The sequence below is a fragment of the Taeniopygia guttata genome, chromosome 3 (assembly GCF_048771995.1).
Source record: "Taeniopygia guttata chromosome 3, bTaeGut7.mat, whole genome shotgun sequence".
Classification (NCBI taxonomy): Eukaryota; Metazoa; Chordata; class Aves; order Passeriformes; family Estrildidae; genus Taeniopygia; species Taeniopygia guttata.
In genome coordinates this window covers 38,325,323-38,351,795 of record NC_133027.1, presented here as the reverse complement: position 1 = coordinate 38,351,795, position 26,473 = coordinate 38,325,323, and the positions used below count along the sequence as shown (strand labels likewise).

The 26,473-nt window shown below is 34.3% G+C and overlaps 1 protein-coding gene across 14 annotated transcripts in view; it reads left to right on the top strand.

The window, feature by feature from the left end:
* MAP3K7 (mitogen-activated protein kinase kinase kinase 7) overlaps positions 1-26,026 on the top strand; it is a 47,101-nt gene extending 21,075 nt beyond the window's left edge. Inside the window, exons 8-19 of one of the 14 annotated variants that reach the window (XM_072926656.1) lie at positions 127-257; positions 681-762; positions 1,944-2,095; positions 2,715-2,874; positions 5,199-5,237; positions 5,400-5,480; positions 11,693-11,757; positions 17,266-17,374; positions 19,218-19,304; positions 20,111-20,172; positions 20,712-20,827; positions 22,895-26,026. In XM_072926656.1, coding sequence (XP_072782757.1) covers positions 127-257; positions 681-762; positions 1,944-2,095; positions 2,715-2,874; positions 5,199-5,237; positions 5,400-5,480; positions 11,693-11,757; positions 17,266-17,374; positions 19,218-19,304; positions 20,111-20,172; positions 20,712-20,827; positions 22,895-23,075 — 1,265 coding nt within the window. In that variant the 3' untranslated portion in view covers positions 23,076-26,026. Of the gene's footprint in view, positions 1-126; positions 258-680; positions 763-1,943; positions 2,096-2,714; positions 2,875-5,198; positions 5,238-5,399; positions 5,481-9,782; positions 11,483-11,689; positions 11,758-17,265; positions 17,375-19,217; positions 19,305-20,110; positions 20,173-20,711; positions 20,828-22,894 lie in introns of those variants that run through there. The other 13 variants (XM_072926655.1, XM_030267597.4, XM_030267596.4 and 10 more) reach the window with 13 other exon arrangements.
* The last annotated feature ends 447 nt before the right edge of the window (positions 26,027-26,473 follow it).

Below are 26,473 nucleotides of genomic sequence, written 5' to 3'. Positions count from 1 at the left end.
GATTACAATTAATTTTCCTTTATTTTTCCTGTATTTACTTAGCAAAATACTGGAGAGAGAGAAGACACTCTGTTGTTTTAGAGTCTGTTTAAGAAATTTAAGGGTGTTTTCTAATTTCAATTGCAGGTACTCGGCCACCACTGATCAAAAATTTACCTAAACCAATTGAGAGTTTAATGACCCGTTGTTGGTCCAAGGATCCCTCACAACGACCATCCATGGAGGAAATCGTTAAAATAATGACACACTTGATGCGGGTATAAAAGTTTATTAAAGTATTTTAATAATTTCTTAAACTCTTAAGCTGGGAAATTGATTTACAGAAGATGTGCCTTTTATCCAATGTGTGTTTTCTTTTGCCTCTCTCTTTTTGACAAACATTATCAAATTATTGTAGTAAAGAAGGGAAATAATTTGTCTTTTATATATATATTTTTTTATACATCTATATTTATTCCCTCTTTGGAGTGGTATAATAACTTAAAAGAGGTTTTAGAAAATAAGCAAAGTCACAGGTGTATTGTATTAAATTATTTTTTTAATTGCATTCATTTATTTTCTAAATAAATCATTATAAATGTAATATATAATTTACAGTCATGAATTATTAGGTACTATTTAAATAATTTTAAACAATTGTTAATTACTTTTTCTATTAAATAATTACTGTTTTTTCACAGTACTTTCCAGGAGCTGATGAACCTCTGCAGTATCCTTGCCAGTATTCAGATGAAGGCCAAAGCAATTCTGCCACTAGCACAGGTACATTTGTATAAGTTAGAGAAAAAGAGCAGCAACATGAAATGATGCAGATAGATTATAAAGCATGTTCTTACATTGATTTTGAACTCAAAATGGAAAAGACTGCCAAAATCTTAAGCATCAGCAGACCCCATTTATTTTGTTAATACCTCATACTACATCATATTTAGTGTTCTCAGTCAAGTGGTTTTGCTGAAGTGTACTTGTAATGAAGAAAAAGCTTATAATAAGAACTGTTTCCAAATGCCCAGGTTTAATGTCTCCACTTTTCCCCATGACTTTTGCTATCAATTGACACCCTGTTACTTATATGTAAAGTTTAGGAGTTGTCAATTTAAAATTTTTTGCTATTCTTGAAAGCTGCACCTGTGGCAGTCTCCACAATTTAAACTTGCATTTGTTTTATTATGAGTTGCAATAAATACAGTAATTTAAAATAAGTGCAAGAAAAATCACTAGAAAGATGGATGGAACAAAATATGGGCAAGACTTTCAGGTAGTTTTGCCCTCAAAGAAATCCTTTTAATAATAATAGAAAAAGGGCATTTATTTTCCTCATTGTTTAGAGTACGTTTTTTTCCACTTAAGTAGTTTCTAATTTTACATGTTTTCAGCTTCCGTTGCTTGGTTGAATTGTTTTCTGTCACCAAAGAAATTGCTGCTAATTTGGATAAAGCTTCACTGGCTACTTTGCAGCTTAGTGACCTTTATGTTAAAAAAAAATATTTGCAGCTTTAGCATTTCTCTGACTTTACTAGTTTTTCTCTACTTCTCAGCACATGATTTTAAGTGAATTTATTGTTTCAAAATATGAATAGTTGTTGGCTGATAGTGTTCAAGTATTTATGCTGCACTGTGGTTAATGATGGTCTTTGTCATTAATTGTGTATGAGGTTGCTGTTGTGTTGTTAATATAACAGCTACCCTAACAATTTCAAAGAGAGATAAAGATTGACTTCAGAGTGTTAACATAGTATTTAGATGCATACTGTTTTTTCACTCCTCTTGCTTTTTATGCTAACTGATCTGTAGCAGTCTTGCTACTTGTCTTTCATTAAAAGTGTTCAAAAGTGTTGCTTTAAAGGCAAGTTAGACATCTGAGAGCTTTGCTGTGGAGAGATGCGCTTCAGTATTTTTAGAGGACATTCTCAAATGCTTTTTTCCTTGTTACTGGTTTCTAGGTTCATTCATGGACATCACTTCTACAAACACAAGTAACAAGAGCGATGCTAACATGGAGCCAAGTGACTTCCAAGGAGCTTCTACCAATGACACTATTAAACGTTTAGAATCAAAATTGGCTCAGCAAATCAAAAATACAGCCAAGCAGCCGGTACGCTAACGTGTGCAATTTTGAACCATAGTAACAAAATGGACATGGGTAGATATAAGTGTTATGTCTGCTCTGAAGCATGTGTCCTCATTCAAAATAGTGCAAAATTGGATCCAGTTAGTTATAGGAGAAGAATACAGAAGAAAAGGGACAGAAAAATGTTGTATGATTCCAAAAAGGTAAACTGGAAGGCTTTAATAAGATCTCCAGTGAAATGTGAAAAATAGTTCATTGTAGTTAAAAGGATTTATTAGATTTAAAAAGTATGTTTGAAAATTGCTGTCTTAATTTATAACCAAAATACTATTATGACATGAAGGGATTAAACTTTTAGGTAAATTTTGAAAATACCTTGGTTGATTTCAATTAGAATGCAAAAATACAAAGATTCTTTTATGAAAATATTGGTCTAATTCTGCTGATGTTTTATCTGTGCAAAGTTAGATTATTTTCAAAGCTGCATATATTTTATTTGTGTATACCAATAATAGTTAAATTATTGGCATTTATTGTGTTATAAATTGTTCCTTTGAAAATGCATATTGTAGAAACATACTGGTGCATAATACTGAGGGGCTTGTGCAGAATCTCCTGTTCACAAAATGTGACTATTAAACAGGGTGACCCTGGCCGTTTGAGTTTGCCCCCATCTCGTGGGAGCAGTGTTGAGAGCTTGTCAGATGTTCGCGCACGACCACCATCAGCCCTTGTTTCCGGAGAAGCCAAAAGGATGAGTGCTGACATGTCTGAAATAGAAGCAAGAATAGCTTCCATCACAGGTAAAATTTAATGATGTTTGGGGAGTAGACTAAAGAACTGGAAAGAAATAAAGGAGGAAGGAAAATGTAAAACATGCATAGTCTTAAGCTTTTCCTGTAGTCTTGATTGTCCTTTATTAATTGTGGGGGAAATGGCTTTATTTGTGGTTATTCACTTAGCAAGACTGAGTACTTTGAGTATATTAAAGGTTTTAGAGATTTGGTTGAATTAGACTTCTACCTTTTTTAAAAAGGCATTATAAGACTTCTAAATATCGGTCCTATTCCAAATGCACAACTTTCTCCTTTTTAGCTGGAATAGTGGTATTACATCTCGGCTAGCGTAAATATTTATATAATAACATTTTCTTCAGAGTTGTGTCTATAATACTTTTGAAATTAAAAGGTAGGTTTGAAGTTCATGTTCCCAAATAAGTTTAAAAATCCACTGTGACAGATTTCAGAATAAGAAGCATAATTAGATTTATTCACCAGGTTAGGAAAGCATTGTCTGTTGTTCAAAAAAAAGCTACAGGTGTTTTGCCAGGTTTCCTTCAGATATAAACTGTCATATCGAAACCTTAAATCTTTGAGAGAATTAGACGTTATCTGTAAGTATAAATACATGATTTTATGGTGAAAGCAATCATTATTCATTCCAGAAGAGTGAATTAATAAAAATGTGTACACTTGGCAAACACTTTCCTGTCTCTTTTCTTCATCAAAGATACTGTTTGTTAATATATATAAACTTCAGGTTTTAAGTTCCATATGTGAAAGTTTTTTGTGCTATGGTATATAACCACAGATTTAAATAATTAAACAAAATTACTTTGGTTAGTTCAGGGTTATTTAGCTGTTTGATTATTTTTATACCAATATTAAAATTAGAGTAGTGGAGTAACTGCAATTAATAAGGAATTACACTTCAAAATTCTGGCTTTCTTGTGCACCATGGCTATTTCATTTTTGTTCTTCATTGTGTCATGATTACTCCAGGAGCTTTTTTTTTATTAAATACTGAGGTACTGAAATAATATTTATCTTGCCCTAAATTCTTTTTACCTTAATGTTTTTATTTTAAAGCCTTATTCCAAAATCTGTCTTTTCTATTGTCAGTCTTTGACTGGATGACAGTGTAGCACATCTCACCCTGAATATCTATAAAGGTTTCTTAACACAGAAGGCAGCTGTGTACTTACCTGGTAATAACCCTGTGCTGGTTTTATTTTAAAACATGTCAGGACTCACTTTGGTCACTGACATTCTTAATGTAACATTTTGACATTATCAGAGATAACCTGGCCCTCCTTTGTATGAGTTTTTAATTTTCTTTGTTTGTCTTCTTTAAGTACATTGCTCTGAAATAATAATTACTATTCAGAATAATCTAAGGGCTTTTTGGTGGCTTTTTATTATGACTGTAGTGTTTCTTTTTCTTGAAATGAAAGTACATATTGAACATACTATTTTTGTCTTGGGGTTCTTTGGATATTTTTTTGTGCAATCACTTCATACAGTAGTGGACTGTGGGAAATGAGGTCAAACACATCTGACCATAACTTTTCAAAAAGAGGTGAAACAGCACTGTATTGGTTTCTTTTTTAAATCTTGTTAACTGTGTGACAGAAATAATATGCTGTGAACCTGAAAAAAAATTGCATGGCTGGGTGAGGATTGAGCTGTTGTTAAATCAAGTTGAAAATTATTTAATCTTGTTCCATCATCCTCTAGATTAATTGTAAGAGTAAATCATGTAATGCACATCGCCATTACTTACTGAGATGAGTATGCTACAATGTTCTACCTTTGGGGGATGCATTCAGATTTTTCTCTAAATAGGAACTATTTATCTTAAACTACAGAAGAGGTAAAAAAAAAAAAAAAAGTATGATTAGGTTTTATTTCAAAGTGTATAATGCTTATTGAACATTATTCAAAAATTAAAAAGCTGGTAGTTATATCCAGTTTTCAAAATGAAAAATCTTCACTGGTAGGACAAATGAGTAACTGGCAGAAATTATTGTCAAATGTAGTCAAAGTTAATATTTTTTCAGAGATAGATGAGATTTGCTTTGAAAGGAGACGATTTAAAGAAGCAGAAATACCTAGTTATTAGACTTTTTAATAAAATAGTTTGTACCTAACACTAAAGAGAAAATGTTAGTTAAGTTCAGGCAGTCAAGTTTTTTTTCTGAATGTATAGGTGAATTGAAATAATTTAATTTGTTTTCTGTTTGGATAATTACATTTGGTTTTCCCTTCTGTGTTGCCATGCTGCTTTCTGTGTTTGACTTTTGTGTTGCTAACTATGACTAATTACACTGTGTTGTAATGACGGCTAGTTCTGCATTTTTTGCTTTTTAACAGTTGCTTTACGTTGTGTAAGCATGAGTGGAAGGCAATGCAGTTTATTCTGCATGACACATTTTTGCATGAACTCTAGTTTAACCAAGTATATGAACAATGCAGTATTAGAAATTTAATAATTTTGCTCTTGCCATTTTAGTGTTTTGCATGTGTATTGTATATGTGTATTTTTTCAGCCTATTCCAAGCCTAAACGAGGCCATCGTAAAACTGCTTCATTTGGCAACATTCTGGATGTCCCTGAGATCATCATACCAGGTATCGCAGACCAGGTGAACGGGTCAATTGGTTAAGATGCCGGAATAATGATCAGACTGCTAAAATACTTCTTGCTCCAGTTACTTTAGGACTGGCCCAGAAATTATCCCACTAATTTTTTCATAATGTTTGAGTAAAGAGGAGCATGATATTTTATTACAAACTTTTATCGGTAAAGTGTTCAATCTTCAAATTTGCTTCTACCGATAAAGGACTTTTTCCTTACGATCTTGATGTTCAGAATCTTCTTACAGAGGAAAATTATACATGCAGTCTTGTATTAGAGCACTTCATTTGGTGACAATGGAACTAAGTTAAAAAATTCCTGTCTATGTAATTGTTTTACCCTGATCTTCGTAGTGTTTAGGCTCCCATTTTTAATCAAATAATAATAGAACAAAAAACTAAGATAAATGATGTACAGAACTTTAAATCCATGTGATACTTGTGATTAAATCATTAACACTTTGTGTAATTCTTATATTTGAATACACTTTTCTAGGGCTAAAATGCGTGTGCATGAGGTATTGCTGTTGTGTTTAAGTTAATGCAAACTAAAATTACTAGGAGAGGCTTTTGCTAGGAAAAAAATTAATCAGGCACTATGGATGGGAATATAATTTGAGACTTTAATGAATAATTCTCATGTATCCCAAGGTTCTTTTTAAGGTAGTAGAATACCATTTTTCTTTCTTTAATTTCATAATTCTCAAAGCCTAAAAATAAGTATAATCAATCCCAAACTCTGATAGGCATACCATTTACAGCAGGCAAGTCACATCAGAATGATACATCAGGAGCAGAAAATCAGGAAATGCAAGTGATAGTATCTAGGAATCCACTAAAAACTGTGTCCCTCCTATTCTAAATTTCTGTCATCTGAGGATGTTTCCTTGTAAATCTTGATATTGTTAGGTATTAAAAAGTTGAATGCAAAAGATATTTTTATACAAATGTTTCTTTCAAATAACTTTATTTATAGTTACAGTAAAAATAGAGAATATGAGAAAGTAGGTTCCAAAGAGCAATAGCACCCATAAAAAATAAAACCTCTTTGGCATTGAGGCTAACAAATTGTCAAAAAAGTTTACTAGAATAGCTTTCCACTGTAACTTTCAAGCAATCCTGGCCTGCACTGACATAAATGAAGTCCTGAGAAAGCAAGGAAAGCGAAAGTGAAGACATCTGTCCAGTTTCAGTGTTAACTCATTATGAGAGCCTGGTAAATAAGCTCTAGAAGCTAATGAGTGCCTCTTGTCTCTATAAACTGTCTGTCCATAACAACATTGAAGCTTCCAAGAAACCTTGAAACTTTTAGGCAATAATGAAAAAGTCAGTGAAATAAAATATCATACTATTTTCACAAAACAGATTGTACTGTACCAGTCTATTGGTTTCTTAGTTAGGCAGAGACAGCCATTAAAAATTCTTCACCTGGTCTGTCTTAATTGAACTTGACAGGATGAGAATTTCAAGACAATTTGGAAGACATATGAAAGAAATAGAAACCTGTAGAAATAAAAAAAAAAAAATGTATAGGGTTGGAACAAGCATATTAATGAGTTTTCTCAAAATTTACTCCTAAGGTATTTAAGTGAAATGAGTTTGAGTTAATGCTTTATCAGAAGCAACTATTCATTAAGAGGAGGAATAGACTATCATGTAGAGAGAATTTTGATGTGACTGACTAGAAAAAGGGTTAAAATCCAGGGTCATGCACTAGCAACAATTTATATTAATCAGATGACATAGAATCATAGTACATGCATGCAGGTTAATCTCAGGTAGTATGAGCCATGAATCTAATGTAAATGTGACAAACTGTGAAATCTTAAGGTTAATTTCTAGGAAAGATAAAGAAGCACTGACACTGTTACTGGCCCTTGCTGAATTTGAATCAGGAATACTGTTCTGAGCATACTGTTCTGGTCAGCTATATAAAAGAAGCATACATGCACTCAAATAATATGAAGAAGAGTTACTAGGATAAGAGGGGTATAGAGAGTATAAAAACAAATCTGAAAGCATGGCTTTTTTTAGCCCACAAAGTGAAATCTGAGAATGAATAATTATTTTCTACAGATCAATCTGCTGCTAAAAACTAGGAAGAGATAACTATTTAAGCTAAAAGACAGAATTGGCATGACAGAAAAAAGATGTAAGTTGTCTGCAAATAAATCTGGACTTTATATTGAAAGTTTTCCGGTTGTCAGAACAGTTTTCCAGTAATAAGCCCAAAGCCAGAAAAAAATGAGATTAATCATTACATGACAGAACATGATCATCTGCCCAGTAAACTAATTATATTCATCTGTATATTTCTCACTTCTTTCTATTCTTTACTCTTTCAGCACAAGGCTCTCAGTTCTGGCCTCTGAAAACACTTCTCACTTTCTAGACCCCTGAGCTTCCAAAACCCCCAGACTGTCACCACCACCTAAATCCCACCCAGTTATGTTCCATGCTACTTCTGCCACAGACCCAGCTCCTCCGGACTTCCCTGGGCACGTCCCTCGGTGGGGCAAGCAGCTCATCCCTGTCCTTGGAGCCGCACAAGTGCTGGTCTTGCTGCTGCCTGGAGTTGTGCTGAGCACATGGTAGAGCAGCTGCTGCCCAGAGAGGGGAAGCACCAGGCAGGCATGTTACCATGAGTCAGCTGCTTTGGGCAGGGCTATTTTGGAAGTATGAGTACTACATCTGCTATCATTGGGGGTTTTCGTAATGTGTTGCCTCAACTACATTTCGTCCATGAACTGATTATGCTTCCAAGGTCGTAAAATACATACTTTATCAATAAAGGTAAAATATTGTCAGAACGGGAAGTTTTTAGAATATATTTGCTCTTCTTTCTAAGTAAGTACTATAAGGGTGAAGAGAGCTATTTGTTCATTTAAGATGGTATTTTGTGTTAATAGCTTACAAAACTTAAAAACTGAAAAATGGGTCAAAAAATTCCTCCACTGTGTAACAACTTAGCAAATGAGTTTGCAGTGGTGGTATCCTGTAACCAGATAGCCTAGTGATGTATCAGTTCTTTTTTTCCATATGCAGTATGTATAGTACAGGTTATAAGCACCAACTTTGTTTTTATATACATATTATATATAAAAACTGAAAACTCTAGTAAGTACAAAAGTTTTAAGTATCTTTATGTTTAAAGAAACAAAAAAAACTCTGAATTCTGAAGTTTGTATACTTTTTTGGTAGAAACCATTCAAGCAGCATCTAGCAAATATACCTACAAGTGCAGCCTTCTCTTCACTGGCAATGTTAGACATCTCGTGCATTTAGCATGTCTGCATTTGGCTTTGTAATTTTGTCATCTGAAACTGTGCCACAGCGTTACAATTTTTATAGCATTGACACTGCATAAATGATTACTGAATATAGACACACTTTGTAGAGGGTCTTTACAAGGTGGATAGGAATTATGGATACTGCAGGTCTGTAGTTTTTCTGTCTCCTTTTAAAATCAATGTATGCCAGAAATCTCACCCTTGTCTTCCCAGATCACTTAATTCTTCTGGAATTCAGATCAGTGTTTTAACATCTTCAGAATGTCTTATAGCGCTGTTGCAGTCACTAATCATCCTGCACTGTGAGAGAGGCTTGAGCCTTGTAGGTGTGTAAGGAAGAGAGAAGACTGTGAGTAAATAAGAAAGTGTAAAAGGAGATGCAAGTATCTGCTAAAGGGCAGGGAGAAGAGGTCATAGCTGGTCTGGATATTTGGCGACTGGGTGGGAGTGGTGTTCAAAAGCTTAATAAGTTGTACAATTTATTTTTACCTAGAGTATGTGAGGCAGGACGTGATGGAAGTTTCCTGTTCCTTTAGAATTTAATTTTAGAAAATAAACAACAGTATGTGAAATGGGTTGTTCTGAAGCCATGAAGTACATTGGTGACATTTGCTTTTTAATCTTAAAATCCTGTAAACCACCAAAAGCCTGACACTGTGCATCAAGTTACTGTGGATTAACTTCTGTCTGTGTACAAATCTCTTAGTTTTATAATGAGGAAAAAATATTTTTAAATGCATATAGAGGTAAGAACAAGATTAAAACTGAGAGAGGAAAACATAAAGAAGTGCCCATAATCTTTTCAAATAAATCTTTTTTTCTTGTGTTATATAGCATATTTTTCAATTGAAATTTGTTTTGAATCTGGAGCAATAAGTATTTGTTGATTCGTAGTCTGTTTCTGCCTTGTTGAAGCTATTTGCCAGATGTCTGCAGTATTATACTAATTAAAATGGCATTGCCTAGTTGAGCTTGCTCTTCCCTCATGCTACTAACTTGAAGATATTTCATTTAAAGGTGTTCATTTTTTACAACAGCAGTTTTGGCCCCTCTTTCCCCATCACCCCTTCACTTCCCGCAAGGCATTTTCTTTTCTTTCTTGCACCCCACCCTGATTATTTTAACATTTTGGCAGCCATGTTCTAATATTTCAGCAACACATGTGCTGGGTTCTTTAAATTCACAAATGTTGCTAATCCGAAATGAGAATTTCAGATATTTTTGCAAGCCTATTTCAGCTGAGCTAATTTTATAACAATGTTGTTGAATGAAATGTGCACATAATTTTGTATCAGTCGTGGGTGGATTGCACATATGTTGAATATTGAGATGAGCTGTGGCAGCCAGATGAAGTATCCACAGCACAGAATTCTATTAAATGTATAATCTTGTTTGTTAAAACAATTACATAGAGAAAAAGTTTACTGCAAATGAAGAGGTTCAGACATTTTGACATAGATTTGTAATTCACAAGATCCCCATGTGCAAGTATTAAACAAATTTAGCTGTTGTTGCTTAGGTAAGTATGTACTTTCCCTGAATTTCAGAAGCAAAATACCAAGACCACAGAACAGTTGCAATTGAAATAGATTTGTAGTCAGAGCAAAAGCTATATTCCTGTTTTAGAATCCTGCTTGACTTTTATATGCTTGTTTCTTAAAGCACCTTCTATAAATTTTAGAACATGACAAATTGATAAAGTGACTATAAGCATTTCATATTGCTGTTTTGTGGTAGTGTGTTCCTACATGTAATAATATATATATTTAAAATCTTAAAGGCTTATTAAATATATCAATCAATATTAAATAGTCTTACATTTTTGTAGTAACTGTTGTAATTCAAAGCACATGTCAGAATAGCCTTGGAGTCGTGGGAATTATGCTGAATGAGAAGTATCTAAAAGGTCAGCAATGTGATGCCTTTTGCAGGGCTTTGAGTGAGCTGTGTTGGTGGCTGAGTGTGGGGCTGCTGGGCGAGGGGCTGCCATGGCTGCAGTACATGTTTCAGATGCTCCCCTCCAGTAGCAGAGTTACGTAATGCAGAGCTAAGAGCAAGAATTTTGAGCATTGTCAGCTGTTACTCAGGACATTTTGGTGTTTCCTTTTGGACAGCTGACCTGCTCTCAAGAGATAATATAAACAATCACTGTAATAAAAATCAAAGTAGTCAGGGAGATTCTGTTGCATAATCTCCTTTTATTTTTAAGGAGATTTTGTTTCCTGAAAATGCCTTTGATTGCTTGTCAGTGCTAAAATTTAAACTGTTTTATGTAGCTGTCACTGGTGGATAATTGCGAACAGGTGGAAGGAGAAGAGGAAAAGATTACAGCATTGTGCTTTGTAGGTTGACGGTGAGATATGATTTAGCTGAACGGTCCCCTTTTCACACTTCTCAGAGCATGAGAACAGGACATAGTTTCGTTCCCCTGAAGCAGACAGGAGACCAGAAGGAAGCGCTTTCGCTTCTTGCTTTTCTTGAGGGGAGCGTCACACAGGCAGAAGTCCTTGCTGTGTTCCTTGAGCAAGCCAAAGAGCAACAGGTTAAAGCTGGCAGCCTGTTATCTTTGTGGTTTAGCTTTTAGAAATCCCCATAACGTAACGCACTTGAAATAGATGTCGTCATCAGCTCCTGCCCCAAGTACTAAGCCTGACCAAATACATGTGACAGAAGATGGTGGAGTAGAGTGCAGCAGCTATTCATGTGGTAGGAGGGGTTATTGTATTAGGGTATACTTTTTGTTGACAGGCCAGCATGTTTTGAGTTAAAATTCTGCAGCTGTCTCTCCCCCTCTCTCACTTTGTCTCTGTGGATTTGTACAAATTCCAAGCTCCTCTGCAACAGTCGCACCCTTCTTATTTTGTTCTGAAGATATTTCACTGGTTTGTTTTTGTTTTGTTTTTTTTTTCCCAGCAGGAAACGGACAGCAGAGGCGCAGATCCATTCAAGATCTTAGTGTTGCTGGAACAGAGTCCAGTCAGGTAATGTCCTTCTCATCTCTTCTTTGCCTTTCAGTAAAGTCAGCACCAAATCTGTACTGGGGAACCGATCTGGAAATCTTCACCTTTGATGCTTTCTTAGAAATTATGTGGAAGCTTGGCAGACTGTAGTGTTCTTTGTATTGCATTGAAATGAGATTCCATGAGGGTAACTATGAATGAACTCTACATGAGAAGCATTTTCTGTATAGCTTATGCAGTATTTATCACTTTTATGTACACATGGTTTTTTGTGTACTGGTTAATTTGGCTGAGGGCACCTGTTACACAGGAAAGCCTTTTCATCTTTCTGTATGTAGAAAACTATTGTAATTACTACTTATTGTGTAAAACAGTTATATATAGACTCACTTTCTGCATGAAAATAAAAAGCATATGCATCACTATAGTGAATGTTATTTATTATCAGTCTCTGATTCCTGAATAGTAAATTATAGAGATATCTCTCTGTTTCTTGTGAAAGGTTTACAGTAGGGTGTTGTCAGAAAGTTTTGTTTTAAAAAATACTGTTTCAAAAAGATATTTTATAATAACATTGCTATTTGTCTAGTATTGTAAATGCCATGGTAACAGAGACAGTGGTATGCTACATAACGTGGTCCTAGTTTCATTTCAGTATTAAATGAGAAAAATATAGCTGATGCTTCATTCAGATATGTTTATTTTGTGTTTTTAATTGCTTCAACAATTCACAGAGGCTACTGGGTCTTTAGTGTGAGTTGGCAATTTTGAGATCCCTACTATTATTTGAGTGTGGGATATTGGTGCTTAGCATATTGATCAGGTTAATCAGGTTTCCTTAATACACAGCCTACTGCAATAATCTAAAATGGGTGTTAATTCTTGGGGTGTGTAATTATCAGGAAGATTACCTTTGATTTTTCTTTAATTCCATGGAGTATGATAGCCACAGAAACCTCATAAATCCTGGAGGTATTAGTAAATTTACTGTGTACATCTACTAGAAAATAACAAGTCTACGTGATATATTTTAATATCTTCAGAGAAGACAGGTTTGTTAGAAAGAAATTAATCTGCAAAATTTAGGAACTAATTTAGCCTATTCATTCAATTGTAAAATTAAAATTATGCAAGACTTGGGGGAAAAAATTAAGTGACAATACATCAGTTACCCCAAATTGAGCTGATTGATGTATGAATATATTTAATTATAGCTTTTTTATTTAAAAGTTTTCATTCTGTTCATTTTAATGAATAGTTGATATTTCAGATTTTCGTCATTTGCTTCATATCTTAATAACTATTATAATAATCTTTCTTTGAAAGGTGTTCTACTGCTTTTATGCATGTTCTAGCTAAATTGTCCTTCTGAACAGAAGGATACAGAAATTTTGTTCTATTGTTTGTCACCAATATCACCTGTGGGTCTATAGAAGTACCAGTGTAATATTTTACTTTCTTGCTTCTGATAGTGCACATATTGGAAATGTAAGTGGAAGAATTACAATTATCTGTTGCTATCCTGCAGTTTCTTTGGAAACATGGTAAAATCCGGAAAACATAATATTTTAACACGCATGAAAAATGCAGTTTCAAAGATACCTTTTCACTGTCCATATAAACAAATATTGAATTTTTATACCCTTTTTGATGTGAGGAGAGATAGAAGAGTCTGCTGAAACTAATTCTAAGTTTTGATGTACACATGCTCGTATATTAAAAAAAAAACAAACTGGAAAACAATGAAGAAACAGAGCACAACATAATTATGGCTAAAGACTTGAGATTTATCTTTATGGGTTTCTATACATCTGGACCTCAGTGCCTTGATTTTTTATTAAAATTTTGAACTGCTACCCATATAAGCAATCTACAAGCCAAAGCAGAAAAAACATCTGAGTGGCATAGCTCTGGTCAGTTTATCCAATCTCCCCATATGCACTATACCATATCTAGGGTATCTCTTCTAATGTGAAAATCCCCTTCCCCCTCCCTTCCTTCATTGCACACATCCTTCTTCCCCGCATTCCATTCTCCCTTACACCCACTCTGCGGCACAGCCTTCTTCACCAAGCAGTCATGGCCCCTCTGCTCCCTCACCCAGGCCATGAAAGGCCCTATCCCACTCAAAATTGAAGGATTGCCACGGTGCCTCTTCTCTGGCTTTTAATTATTTGACACAGTAAAACTCATCAGAAGTATTTTTATTGAATGTATTTTTCCTGACAATTGCTGTTGTGTCAATAGAAAATGTTCTATTACTACTACTGGTTTTTAAATAGAAAGGTTTTTCTAATAGAGAATGGAATTTTTCTTAAGGTGAAAGAAAACACCAGGCTTGTATATAAATAATCAAATATATGTATATATAATATTAATTAATTTTTATATATATATATATATATAATCATACATATACCAAAGTTTGGGTGCTTACCTGAAAAGGATAGTCCCAGACTCTTGGTTCTGTGTACCTGTTTGTCTGTTTTTATTTGACCATCTTGTAATTTTTATGATTGTATGTCTATTTTATGTCTGTGTGCTCTTGGAAGATTTTTTTGTGTGCCTTGTATGGCTGATGATTACTATGTTAATGTTCTTGAGACACTTAAGGTTTTTAACAGTGTTGTTCTTACTGATGTTCTCAGCAGCAGACAGTAATAGTGCTTTGTGGAGGGTTTTACTACTCAGCATCAACAGTTTAGATAGGAAATTTGCTAGGTCAAGAGTTTTCCATCTTTGGATCAGCTGTTAGAGTGATTTGGTGTTGAGAACACGTGTTCAGGTCTGAATTTTCACAGATTTTAATACTTCATGACCTTAGACTGATCCTTACTCAAGTGACATGAACAGCACTGATGCAACTGTCCCTTCTAAAATCAAATGCTACATTTTCATTTATTTCTGTCCATATACTGTGATTGCTCTAGTGATTTCTCTTTTTTTTTTGGGAACAGAATTGTTTCTTCTGCCTATTCCCCTGTACATGCACTTCAGAACATGTTAGTGTGTCATCTGTCTAGTGCTATTGCTCTTGCCTAAACACCTTTGCAACATAGAAACATGTGCAGTCTCTTAACTGCAGCTACTAATATTTTTGGGGATTTGAAGGAAGACAGCAAATTGCTATTTATACTGCATGCAATCTTTACAAAATTTAATATTTTATATGGATACTGAGAAACATATCTGGCATAATGACCCAGGATTTGCAGGTTGTGATCTGATTTTCAGTATGGTATCTATCACCTTACCTGTGTATCTTTTATTGGTTTGGTTGTTTTATTTTGGGATTTTTTTGGGATTGTTGGATTTTGTGGGAGAGGGGATATCATAACTGGGCCTGCTGGGGCTTCATAACTTTTGAAGCTTGCTTTGAAGTAAAAAAAAATACTATCTTAAAGAAAGCCATGTACTGATATGAACAGTTGAGAAGAAGGTCAGAATGTATATGCCCACATGCATGCAAGCTAAGTGGGATAATTTGGGGATCTGATATTACACAGATGAATCATTCTGTCCGTGAGATTGTGAAATTTGTCATAGATGCACATTCAGGTTTTTTTCTCCCCTTTCATAGCAAGATAAAATTCAGACATGAGATGAGGAAACAAGACTAGTAATGATGATTTATTTAAATTGTGTTGCCTGTTTAATTTGAACTTCAGGGAGGATTATTACTCAGAGCTTGTCAGCTTTTCAAGACTGTAAGTCTCTGAGAAATGGAAGCTAAGAATGCCATGTGGGTTTGACCACCTGGCAATGATTTGAGTAACCTGCTAGCAAGTCTGGAGGAGGCAAGGATGAAGAGGTAGCAGAAATTCGTTGCTAAAGTCCAGACACTTTACTTTCAGAGGGGCTGCTGTGCAGGCAGCCTAAAGCATGTCACTCAACACACATTCAAACACTATAACCAGTGTTCAGTTTGGGAAACTTCCCTTCAGCTTCATAGTGCTTTTTAGATATGCTTCAGATGTGATTCCTTCATTTCTATATCTACTGAATTTCATGTAAGTAAAGATACCAAGGAAATGTGTTTTTGGTTGGCGGACCAAACCAATCTGGTAAAGCACTGAGAAGATACCATAATTAAGAGTATTTCTCAGGTGCCCTTCACTATCCACTATAGATACTCAACAAATCTCTTTTTGCTTAAAGGACTTTTGTTCTGTAACAGTTGCTTTCTCTATCTTCTGGTCTTTTACATCAGCAGGGTATATTTATCATTCATATCTGAGGACACTAACAGTAAGCTCATCAACTTAAACTTTACTTAATGTCAACAAAGATTCCAACACAAAATATTTTTCAATATTTCTGATGCCATCATAATGATAATATCCATCAGATCATTTCTACAATTTGTCTTGTTTCTAGATATTAACATAAAACACAAAATGCTTAATAAACATCACAGAAGAAAGACTATGCATTTGAAATAATGGATGTTTCAATGTGTATAATCCTACTATTCTTTGGATAGTTACTGGGCCGGAATCTTGAATTTTAAAACTTAAATTGAAGTAGGATATTCAGAAATAAAGTAATAAAGAAATATAGTTTCCATTTAATGCATATTTGAGTGCTCATTTTGAAAAATTGAGTCATTTAATGAATCATTTCATGATAAATACACCATCTTGAAAATAGTTGTATTTTAATAGCATCTTTCCTTTTATTACATTTTTTTCTGAGAAACTTGCTGAGGCTTATAGTCTTAAATCCTTTACTGTGTTAATTTAATGTCACTGAGGAGGTATGTGAAATAGAAACATATATATTGTAAATAACATTTCTGAAAAAGCAGCTTAGCAGAATAATGAAATCTGTATTATGTTTTTCTGCTTTGGTAAACAAAAAGATTGGAGGAGTCAAAGAGTACATGACAAAACAACCTTCAGAATTTTGGTTTAGTCCTTAATTTGTTTCATGAGGGAGAATGTACTCCTTTTCTGACTGATGTGCTTCAGTTGACTGATCCTATTTGATTAGGCTCTTTTTTCACGTTTTCTGAAGATTAATCACATAACCTCTGAGTTAACAAAAGAACCAGAAGAAAACTGTCGATTAATACATGGTAGTCTAGTGCAACTACTAAGCTGTATTCCATTTATTGAATGTAGTTCCATTCATTGATTAAACACTGGAAACAAACTTTATTTCCTCTTTATGTTACAGAGCTGCTAGATTTCATTGAATGATGATGCAAAAATCACTAGATAGATTGTCATGGTGTTCTATCAAAATCTTGAACACATTGTTCAGCATTGCTTTTTGCTATGCTGAATAGCCAAATTGTATCAATTTCTTTTACACAGTAAAGAAGAAATGGGGATGAAATTATCCCTGCAATGCATGTAAAGTTGACCAAAGCATCAGGAGAACATTCAGGGTAAAAGCTTGGAAGGGAGAGTATTTTTAAAGAGGATTATAGGTACAGATTTCTTCAAATTTTAATGAACTTCTTTTAATTAACTTCTCAAAATATCTTCTGTTAACTTGTCATTTTGTTTTATTTTGTCATTTCAGGAGAGTAGAAACAGCAGTAGATCATCTAGTCCTAGTGTGAGAATGATCACTACCTCGGGACCAACCTCTGAAAAGCCAACACGTAATCCATGGACACCAGATGATGCAGGTAATCCTTTGTTTGCTATGTAATTTTTTTTGCCTGTAAAAAAATTAAAATACTTATTTGATTGTGGTATAAGGTGTGTGCTCAGACATTAATGAAGATCATGATTTTTTTAAGTTCTGCTTAAATCCAATAATTACATTACTGCCTTATTTTTCACATATGCTTTAAGAATACTTACTTATATATTGTTAAATTACATAAACTTGTAAACACTTTGCTTGTAAGAAAGTAGTGTAAATCACAGTGATAATAATACTTAATGAGGATCTTGTTAGCAATCATTTTTTACTATAATATGGTTTTGGGGAATTAGAGGAATAGACATCTTGGAACATTTTAGTCTTGTCCATATGTATTTTGAATGCTCATTTGAAGATTTCATTGCCCTGACATCTGGAATTAAATGTTATGTAGGTGAGTATCAGCTAGAGTGGGTTACTTCTGTTTACCATCACTGTTGTAGTTTTGCTTATGCAGAATGTAGATGTGTGAATTGCTGGTTTTAAATGCACTAACACATGTCTGTAGAAACATTGTAAATACTTCTACTGTAGCATTATTGTTCTTTTGTTAAGAAATAGGATTAAGAATGAAGATAATTGAATAGTTCTGTTTGATTTTAGAAGTCACAATGCATTCTGTTACCAAAAGAACCAGTACTGGAATGCAGGAAAAAAATGGATCCCCATATATTCCATTTTAGAATATAAATAAAAAATACATTTTTGTTACCAAAATGTACATGTTGAATCTTAATTTAGTCTCAAGATGGTACTTGACAGTACCTCAGGTTCTGTAATCTTTTTCTTGTGATTTTTTCATCTGGATGATCAGAATCTTTTCCTGTAACCAACTGCAACATGGAAACTCATGTTGTGACTGACTCTTGCACAAGCATATGTATATATACATAAATATGTATGTATATTTGCACACTTGGATCTTACCAAATATAAGGTGATTATGTAAGATGTACTTTTTTTTGCCCTCTGTTAGTGATAGGACAGCGCATTCTTGTGTTTTGCTTCTCTATTTTTTCCTTTCTGTCCTTTGTTGCTTTGCCTGACCACGTCACTCATAACTTCTCCAAGCCCTTGCCCATTGCTGTGGCCCACCCTGGGCCCTCTTGTGCAGCATGAGTTGTTTTAGGCAGTGAGCACTAATGGGAATTGCTGCCTCACATTGGAAGCAAGCTCTTTCCCAGTCAAAAGTTCATTGGGAGCTGAAAACTGCAAATCATAAGCCAGTGCAACAAAAGTTTGTCCCAAGTTTTTTGGTCTTAAATGCAGCAGAGCACTGGACCTAAAAGTCAAGTCTGTTTTCTGGCCCACAGAAATCGCTCGCCTTATACTCATGTAAATACATAATGTGCTGTGTGAATATTTTTTCTTGCTAGGTTTATGTAGGCCATGTACAAAGAATTGTTTGAATTTCTGAGGAGAGAAATAATTTTGGTTGTCTGTAAAGGATGGTACATTTTTAATTTAATGAAGCAAAGTGATAAAACAAGGATGCAGCTGTGTCTGGTCAATCAAGGAGCGTTTGCAGTTCTGTGACGCGGTGCTGAAACACTTGGGAATGTCACCTGAAGCATTTACATGTATTGATGTATTTTTGAAGCATTGCAATTCATTGTCACAATATTCATATATGGCAATGGTCTAATGTAGGGAAGGCCTTCTCATGTTGATTGAATTTAAGATACTGTGGTGATTAAGTCTCTGATTTTAGGGTTGTTTTCTTTTTCCTTTTTTTTTTTTTACCACCCTCCAGTTTCCTTACAAGCATACACTTAACCGCTTTTTCTCCATTCCCACCCTCTTATTTCTGTTTCCTTTTGAAGCTGCTCTTGGAAATAGCATAGTCTTTGAGGGCAACACCTTAGTTTCTCTACCACGACTACTCTGTGGCAGGTGCTTTTGGGGTATGGGTAAGCAGCCCCTTTTTTTTCCCACCTACCCTCCTCCATATAATCCTCTAGTAGCAATTATGCGGCTGTAAAATCAGTAGTTTCTCCATGTGTCTTTACTCCTGTGTCTCTTAAAGCTTAACAGTAACCTTGTGATCCCCAGATTGTGGGCCACTGAAAGATAAGAATGCAGAAACATACTAAATCTGGAATGAAAGCTCTAGAGAAATCCAGAGTAACTGCAGTGTAAGAAGAGAGCAGCCCATGCCCAGGAGACAGACCGATTATTGGGTTCCTTGTTACCCACAAAGTATCTATATGGAGCAGAGAAGATGTCCTAAAGCATGTTGTGAGGAAGATACTTAGAGACCTCACTGAGAGCAGGTTTCAGAACTGAGCAGGAGGTTGTGCTTATTTTATTTTGGCAGAGGTGATTTGCACAGCTTCTAATTTTAAAATCATTAGATGCATGGGCTGGCTGGCTGATCCTTCATAAACAAGAATGAAATGGCAAATTTTTAAAAACAGAAATGATCGCAAACTGTACAAAACTGTACACAAATCTGTGTGCTGTTACATGGCTTCTAGAAATGTAGGTTGATAACCATATTTTTTTTTCTTGATGTGATAGACCATACTTTTGATGTTCTTAACTATCAGAAAAATGAAATGATTCATCAGCCTTGGGATTGGAACGCTGCTATTTCCATCTGCTTATCCACATTCAGATTGTGTATTGTGAAATTACTTAGACTTCTTGCTTTTGTCCTGTAAGAATAAAATGAAGTCTTTTTAAATACATTAAAGTTTTCTTGGTATTTTTACAGAGACCAATGGGTCAGATAACTCCATCCCAATGGCATATCTCACATTAGATCATCAGTTACAGGTAATAAATATACAATTTATTAGATTCTCAAGTTTGTATTTCATTCTAACATGTGATTTTGGGGGTGCAAAATATAGTGCCACATATTTACCTGGGTTTATGTTCTGTCTAATTTTTAACCAAGGCTAAAAAAATATATTATGTAATCTGAGATTGGTTGACTCAGGTTTGATGAAGCTATTAAAAACAAGCCTTGGGAAACATGATCCCTAAAACCATATGTAAGCTGAGTTTGACTGTCAAAATAAGACTTTATTTGCTTGAGTCTTACTGAATCAAATTGTTGTATACACTTTATTTTCTGTGTGTGGGACTAAACATTGCTTTGATTTTTGTGACAAGTGTCAGATTAAAACTTCACATTTGAGTAAACTTTGACATCGGTGCAGTAATATTTTCCAGGGCACGGCTTAACACTTATTTTTAAAGGCTTACTAGTTTTTAAAAGACAGTGTATAAATACACTGCAGAGACATTCTAACACACTATTTACTAAGATATCAGTTCATTAGTCTTTAACATGTCTGATTTATTTATAGCCTCTTGCACCATGCCCAAACTCCAAAGAATCTATGGCTGTGTTTGAACAGCACTGCAAAATGGCACAAGAATATATGAAAGTTCAGACAGAAATCGCATTGCTGTTGCAGAGGAAGTAAGTGAAATGTATTTAACCTTTTCTGTTCTTCTATGTGTATCCTATGCACAAATTCTATGTATAATAATAAAAATACATAATAAAAAGTAAATAATAGTCACTGTGACCATTATTTCTGGCTTTATGAAGTAAAATTTCATAGGGCATAATTGTTTTCCAACCTTAAAAACTGAGCTGCTCAGTACAGATGAAATATTTAGAGCAGGTAATTGAAAGTTCTAATCAGTATCAAGACTCTTCTTCTGGACAAGTTCTACATAAGGTCATGGCAAATCTCTGTATGTTACAAACTGGTAATGTTTGATTGTATCATCTCAAATGAAATACCTGAACTGTTGAAGAACCTTGGAATTTAACTTGTTACACTGTGCTTTAAAGTATTTTCCGCAGTAATTTATAGATAATTGTTTAGTTAACGCATTGTAGAATTTTGGGTAATATGTCAATGTTGCTCATTTTGCAGTTAGTTTTAACTGTATATCTGACTTTTGTCAAGCACTGCATTTATAACAATATTGCCAACATTCATCTTATATTTTTCTGCCATGGCTTGAGGACCTGGTGCTTAAATGCTGTTAATACTTGCTCACTTGTGCACTGGAAATAAACTCTTTCCTTTTGCATTGTTTACATGTATAAGTAAAGCAGCTGCACATATTGTTGTATTAGGTCAAAAATTACTACTGATTCAGAATTTGAGTTCATAACAAGATCATAAAAAGTTGTATTCTGTTTTCTGTTGCTGGGGGCAAGTTCAGAGGTCATAGTCACACACTGAATCAAATAATCAGGTTGTGACCCACCAGTGTCTGAGCCACTGGCAGCTGTTAGTAGGGATCTTGCCTTGGTATTTGTGGTTTAGCTAATGAGAAAAATGTGTGTGTAAACCTTTTGTACAGTAGAAATAGCATACAGAATAGCAGGAAAATGTTATTGTAAGATTGATTTTTATCACATATTCACTCTGAGCTTTGTATTCTGTGAAAATTTGATTTTTTCACGTGTAACTAGAATTTTTAGATTTGATGAGGCGATAATGATGCTAGAGTTAATATCTTAATTTTGATTCTATTTATGTTGTCCCCAATGGTCAATAAATTATATAAAATATATTTGTTTCAAAACTGTTAATTCTCTACTTTTAGATTCTTCCTGGTTTTTTGTTTTTTTTTTCTAGGAAGTTTGTGTTCACATTTCTTCAAAACTTTTTTCTTAGTCAGAATGTAATTGTCCATAGGCATTAACTAAAAAAGACATTGTGATGAATTAATTTAATGCTGGTTAAGGTAGTGGTTAGTTCAACCCTCATATAATTACTAAATTTTCTTTAATTGTAATTAAAAGCCATATGGCAACAATTAATTAACTTTCTCATTTGCTGTTTTGTTGCAAAAATATTGCTGGCAGCTTGGCTTCTTGTCACCTCATCACAAAATAGTAAAACAAACTGCCACATCAGTTTTGCAGAATAAATTATAGCAAGATTATCAGTGTGTTTGGGCCTCTAAAATGCTTGCTAAAAAAACATGTTGAATATTTACAGGGTAAATGGTATGAAATGCCAGTTACAGACATAATTTCCTTGATTCTACTTTTCCATTGCTTTAATAAGTTCAAGTCCAGATAGAAAATAGCACTTCGCTAAAAAGTTACAAAAATTACTGCAATTTTGTATTTGAAGTTGCCTTTTTAGAGATTTAAAATGTACATATAGATACCTAAAATTGGAGTTGAATTTATTTATGAAATTTTGTGTGGCCCCTTTGGTATTTTATTGTGACCTGTAAAACTGCATCTGAAAGACATTATCTGAAGGACAGTTTTAGAGACTGAGGCTCCGTCTCTCAGCTATTTTTAAGTTTAAACGTGGATTTGATTTGGAAGGGAATTTTTCCCCAGACTACATTAAAGAATAACATTGTTTTGTCAACTTCTTTTGCACAGAACATCACCATCTGTGAGTTCATATTGATAATCAAATACTGATTTGAAGCATATGAAGTCATCTACACACAAATGAAAAGAGAATATAAATGACAATGACTGTTATTTTTTTCGTTTCAGACAAGAACTAATAGCAGAACTGGACCAGGATGAAAAAGACCAGCAAAACACATCCCGTCTGGTACAAGAACATAAAAAGCTGTTAGATGAAAACAAAAGTCTCTCAACATACTATCAGCAATGCAAAAAACAATTAGAGGTCATCAGAAATCAGCAACAGAAGCGGCCAGGCACATCATGATTTCCTGGGACCTTTCAAATGAAAAATATGCACAGAAAAGACTGATTTTTTTTTTTTAATTGTTATTATTATCCCTTATTATGACAGCTCATGAGTGTTAGCTTCCTGGTGTGATCTGTACATGTCTGCTACACTTAACATCATTTAATTTTCTTTTTCCTAGGTGAAATCCAGTTAAACAGGTTAATTGAATAGGGTGAAATGACATTGACTTGAATTAACCAATAGCCCTCAATTTAAAACATGAAGAGTGGCTGTTTGCATGCTCCTTGTGTGAAGGCTAGCCTAACAAGTGTTGAGGAGGCTGCTAAATTGTGAGAACTTATTTTTAGTTTTTGGTGTTGCCTCAGTAAGAGCAAAAAAAAAGACTTTCCTGTTTAAGAATGGTTTTGTTCCAGTGTCTCATCTCAAACTATTATTATGATGATTATTTTCATAATAAACTGAAACATGCGCCAAGCTGCAGAGGTGATGTTGGCTGACCAGAGTAATTAATGATGCATTAGTGATGCCTTTTACCTGTAGACATAGTGTATTTTTTCCACATGCAAAATGGTAGGCAAACTGATGCCAACATTCTTGGTTCAGTGCTTGATGGCCCTGCATTTTGACTAATATATTTCATGTAATCTTGCATTCATAAAATATTTGAAGTAAAAGGCTGTATTTTGTTTACTTTCTTGGGGTGAATGACATGCAGTTTCATTTAAATACTGGCCAAAGGTTAGGAAGGTGATCACTGGACAGAATTGGTCCCTTGTGTAAAACAGATACAATCAACAATATGTAAAATCGTGTTTCAAACCTTTAAAGCTTTTGTCCCTGCAGAATCAGTGGAAGGAAATTTAGAAAGAAAATTAATACAGTACTTGAAATAGTTACTCCCTTTATGTGTTTGCTCCATTATTGATTTTGTTTCAGGAGTTTTTTTCTTAAAACATATTTGGTGAAAAGCATTTATCATAAATGTAAATAAGTTTGTTTTAGATAGAGAAGAGTTTGGAGAAATTATTTTAAATAAAAAAATTATAAAATGGAGTTAAGTATGCAAATAATGGAAACTATTCAGAAAATGAGAGAAATAGCTTAGATCTCCATGAGGAATCTCAGTTATTCCACTCATTTGAACATAGCTCAAAGGAAGTTCCGCACAGAATGCCTGCTCCCTTTGTGACTGAAGAATTGCATTTAATGAACTCGAGTGGAATATGCAATGCTCAGTGTTGATATTTACCATTATTACATAGGAGAAAACAATTACTTGTTTACATTGCAGATTGATTATTTGGATTATGAATTAACTTTTAACTGGTACAAAAATGAGCCAGTTCTATATACAGTGATAAATTACTCCTTACATACATACATAAGTTCTTGATGTTCTCAGTTATACGTGGGGTTTTAATAACACTTGTTTGCAAAACTAAAATAGGAAATTGAAGTTTAGCTGCTGAGCCCTATCAATAAAACAGAAGTAATCTGAAATTTGAAATACACTTATTTCAACTGAATAGTTGCTCATATCCATGAGCAGAACTTGGAAATATGATAAGGGGAAAAACCTCATACTATTTTCTTTCTCTTTCTGCCTCCTTGATGGAAACCTTAATACAGTTGTGCTTGTCTGTGAGCAGCAAAGAGGACAAACAACTTACTGAACATCCTGCCTTGAAAATAAATCTATTGGCAAACCTTTGGGAGTTAGAAACCTTTCCCTCATCTTATTTAAATAAAGGAAGTGTTCTCATTCCCAAAAGTTTAGCAGATAATTTCATTAGTTAGCTGAAACTGATATTGGGATCAACTTAAGGGCACACATATTTATAGTAAAATGTAATTGGGGGAGAAAATAACTCTAGTATTAGGAATAGCACAAGTTATCCAAAGCATCGCTGTTCACATACATCTGTCTATCTACCAAAATGGAGACGCTCAGTGATCAGCAGCTTACTTAACATATGCTGAAGCATTAAGTAGAGCAGCATAAATACTGATGCTCAGCTTCAGAGGCATTGATAATTACATATACAAAATCATTTCTCAGGACAGTTTTTACATTTTTGCTGTGTAGTAAGAGAGATATGCTTAAGGTAAATCAGTGTTGTATGCGAAACATCACTTTATGGCAAGGTTTGAATAACGAAAGTGGATGCAGTGATAAATTAATGGTACATAATACACAAGTAATTTCTAGCAGTTGCTTATGATTTTCCAGGGTTTACATTAAAAAGGGTCTCAGATTATAAAATAAGTGCTGTGCTACCATGCACTTTTGGCTTCAATCAATAGCTTGGTTTTATCACTTTTAATCTTCAAAGGGAATTTGCAGTTTGACTTTTTGCCTTCATATTGTCATTTACTTAATTTTACCAGAAATTTTAAAAATACTTGCCCAGATTTCTCACTGAGGTTTTCCACATGAACAAATTTATTTATTGTTAAAAAAACCTATAAGGGTAAAACACAGTTTGGTCTAAGAGTTTAACAGCTTAGCTGTTATTGTTTTCATAAGGCTCTTGTTTTAAAGTTGTTTACAAATGTACTTTTATTTTTCTGTTAAACTATTTGGACTGTTCAGAAACTTTTTTCATGTGCTCTCTGTTCAGTTAAAGCTGTTCCTCTAATAATGGAGGTGAAACATCTAGTTTGGGCTGGGCATCGCCTTCTCAGAAAAGGTAACAGGCTCTGCTTTTTGTTACAGTCGTGTTCTGTAAGATATTTTGTAATTGAAGTATGCTTCTGTATACTATGCAGTTCTTCCAAAAATGCTTTTTTAGGCTTTTTGGTTTGTTATTTTTTCTGATGAGGAGTTGAAGATTGTAATTCAAAACTTGTACATAAAATGGTGAATGATTTCATATGATTCAGGAATGAGCAGTGTGGCTTTCTGTTACAGGGTTTTACTGCTTTGTCAGGAGTCTAATTAATAAAAGCTGAGAGACTTCCACAAACATGTAGTAATGCCCCAACGCTTGCCAGAGCATCCGTGATCTCTCATGGAATCCCACACTGGGTGAAAGATAGTCATCGTGCAGTTGTTCCCACTGCCGAAAAAAATTATTCTGCTATGAGCTTGTCCCTTCCTGTATGCAGAACTAGGGTGTAGGATTAATAGTCTTACTTATAACTGGGTATAAAGATGTTTTAAGACTGCCACATCTACCTTGTGGATGTTGTGCAAAGAGATAAGTGCTTGTCTTCTGTTGTAAAGATCTGAAAAATTTCATTCCCTGGAACTTGGTCTGTTTTGTTCAAAATAGATGTTACGGCTTGAGAGGTTCCGTTGCCATACCAGAGACAGAGATGACCCCTAGAAGTGTGTCATTGCCTGTGAAGATCACAGAATTGTGCTTCATATCTGTTCTGAAGTGTTCTGACCAGCTTGATCCTTTCAAGGT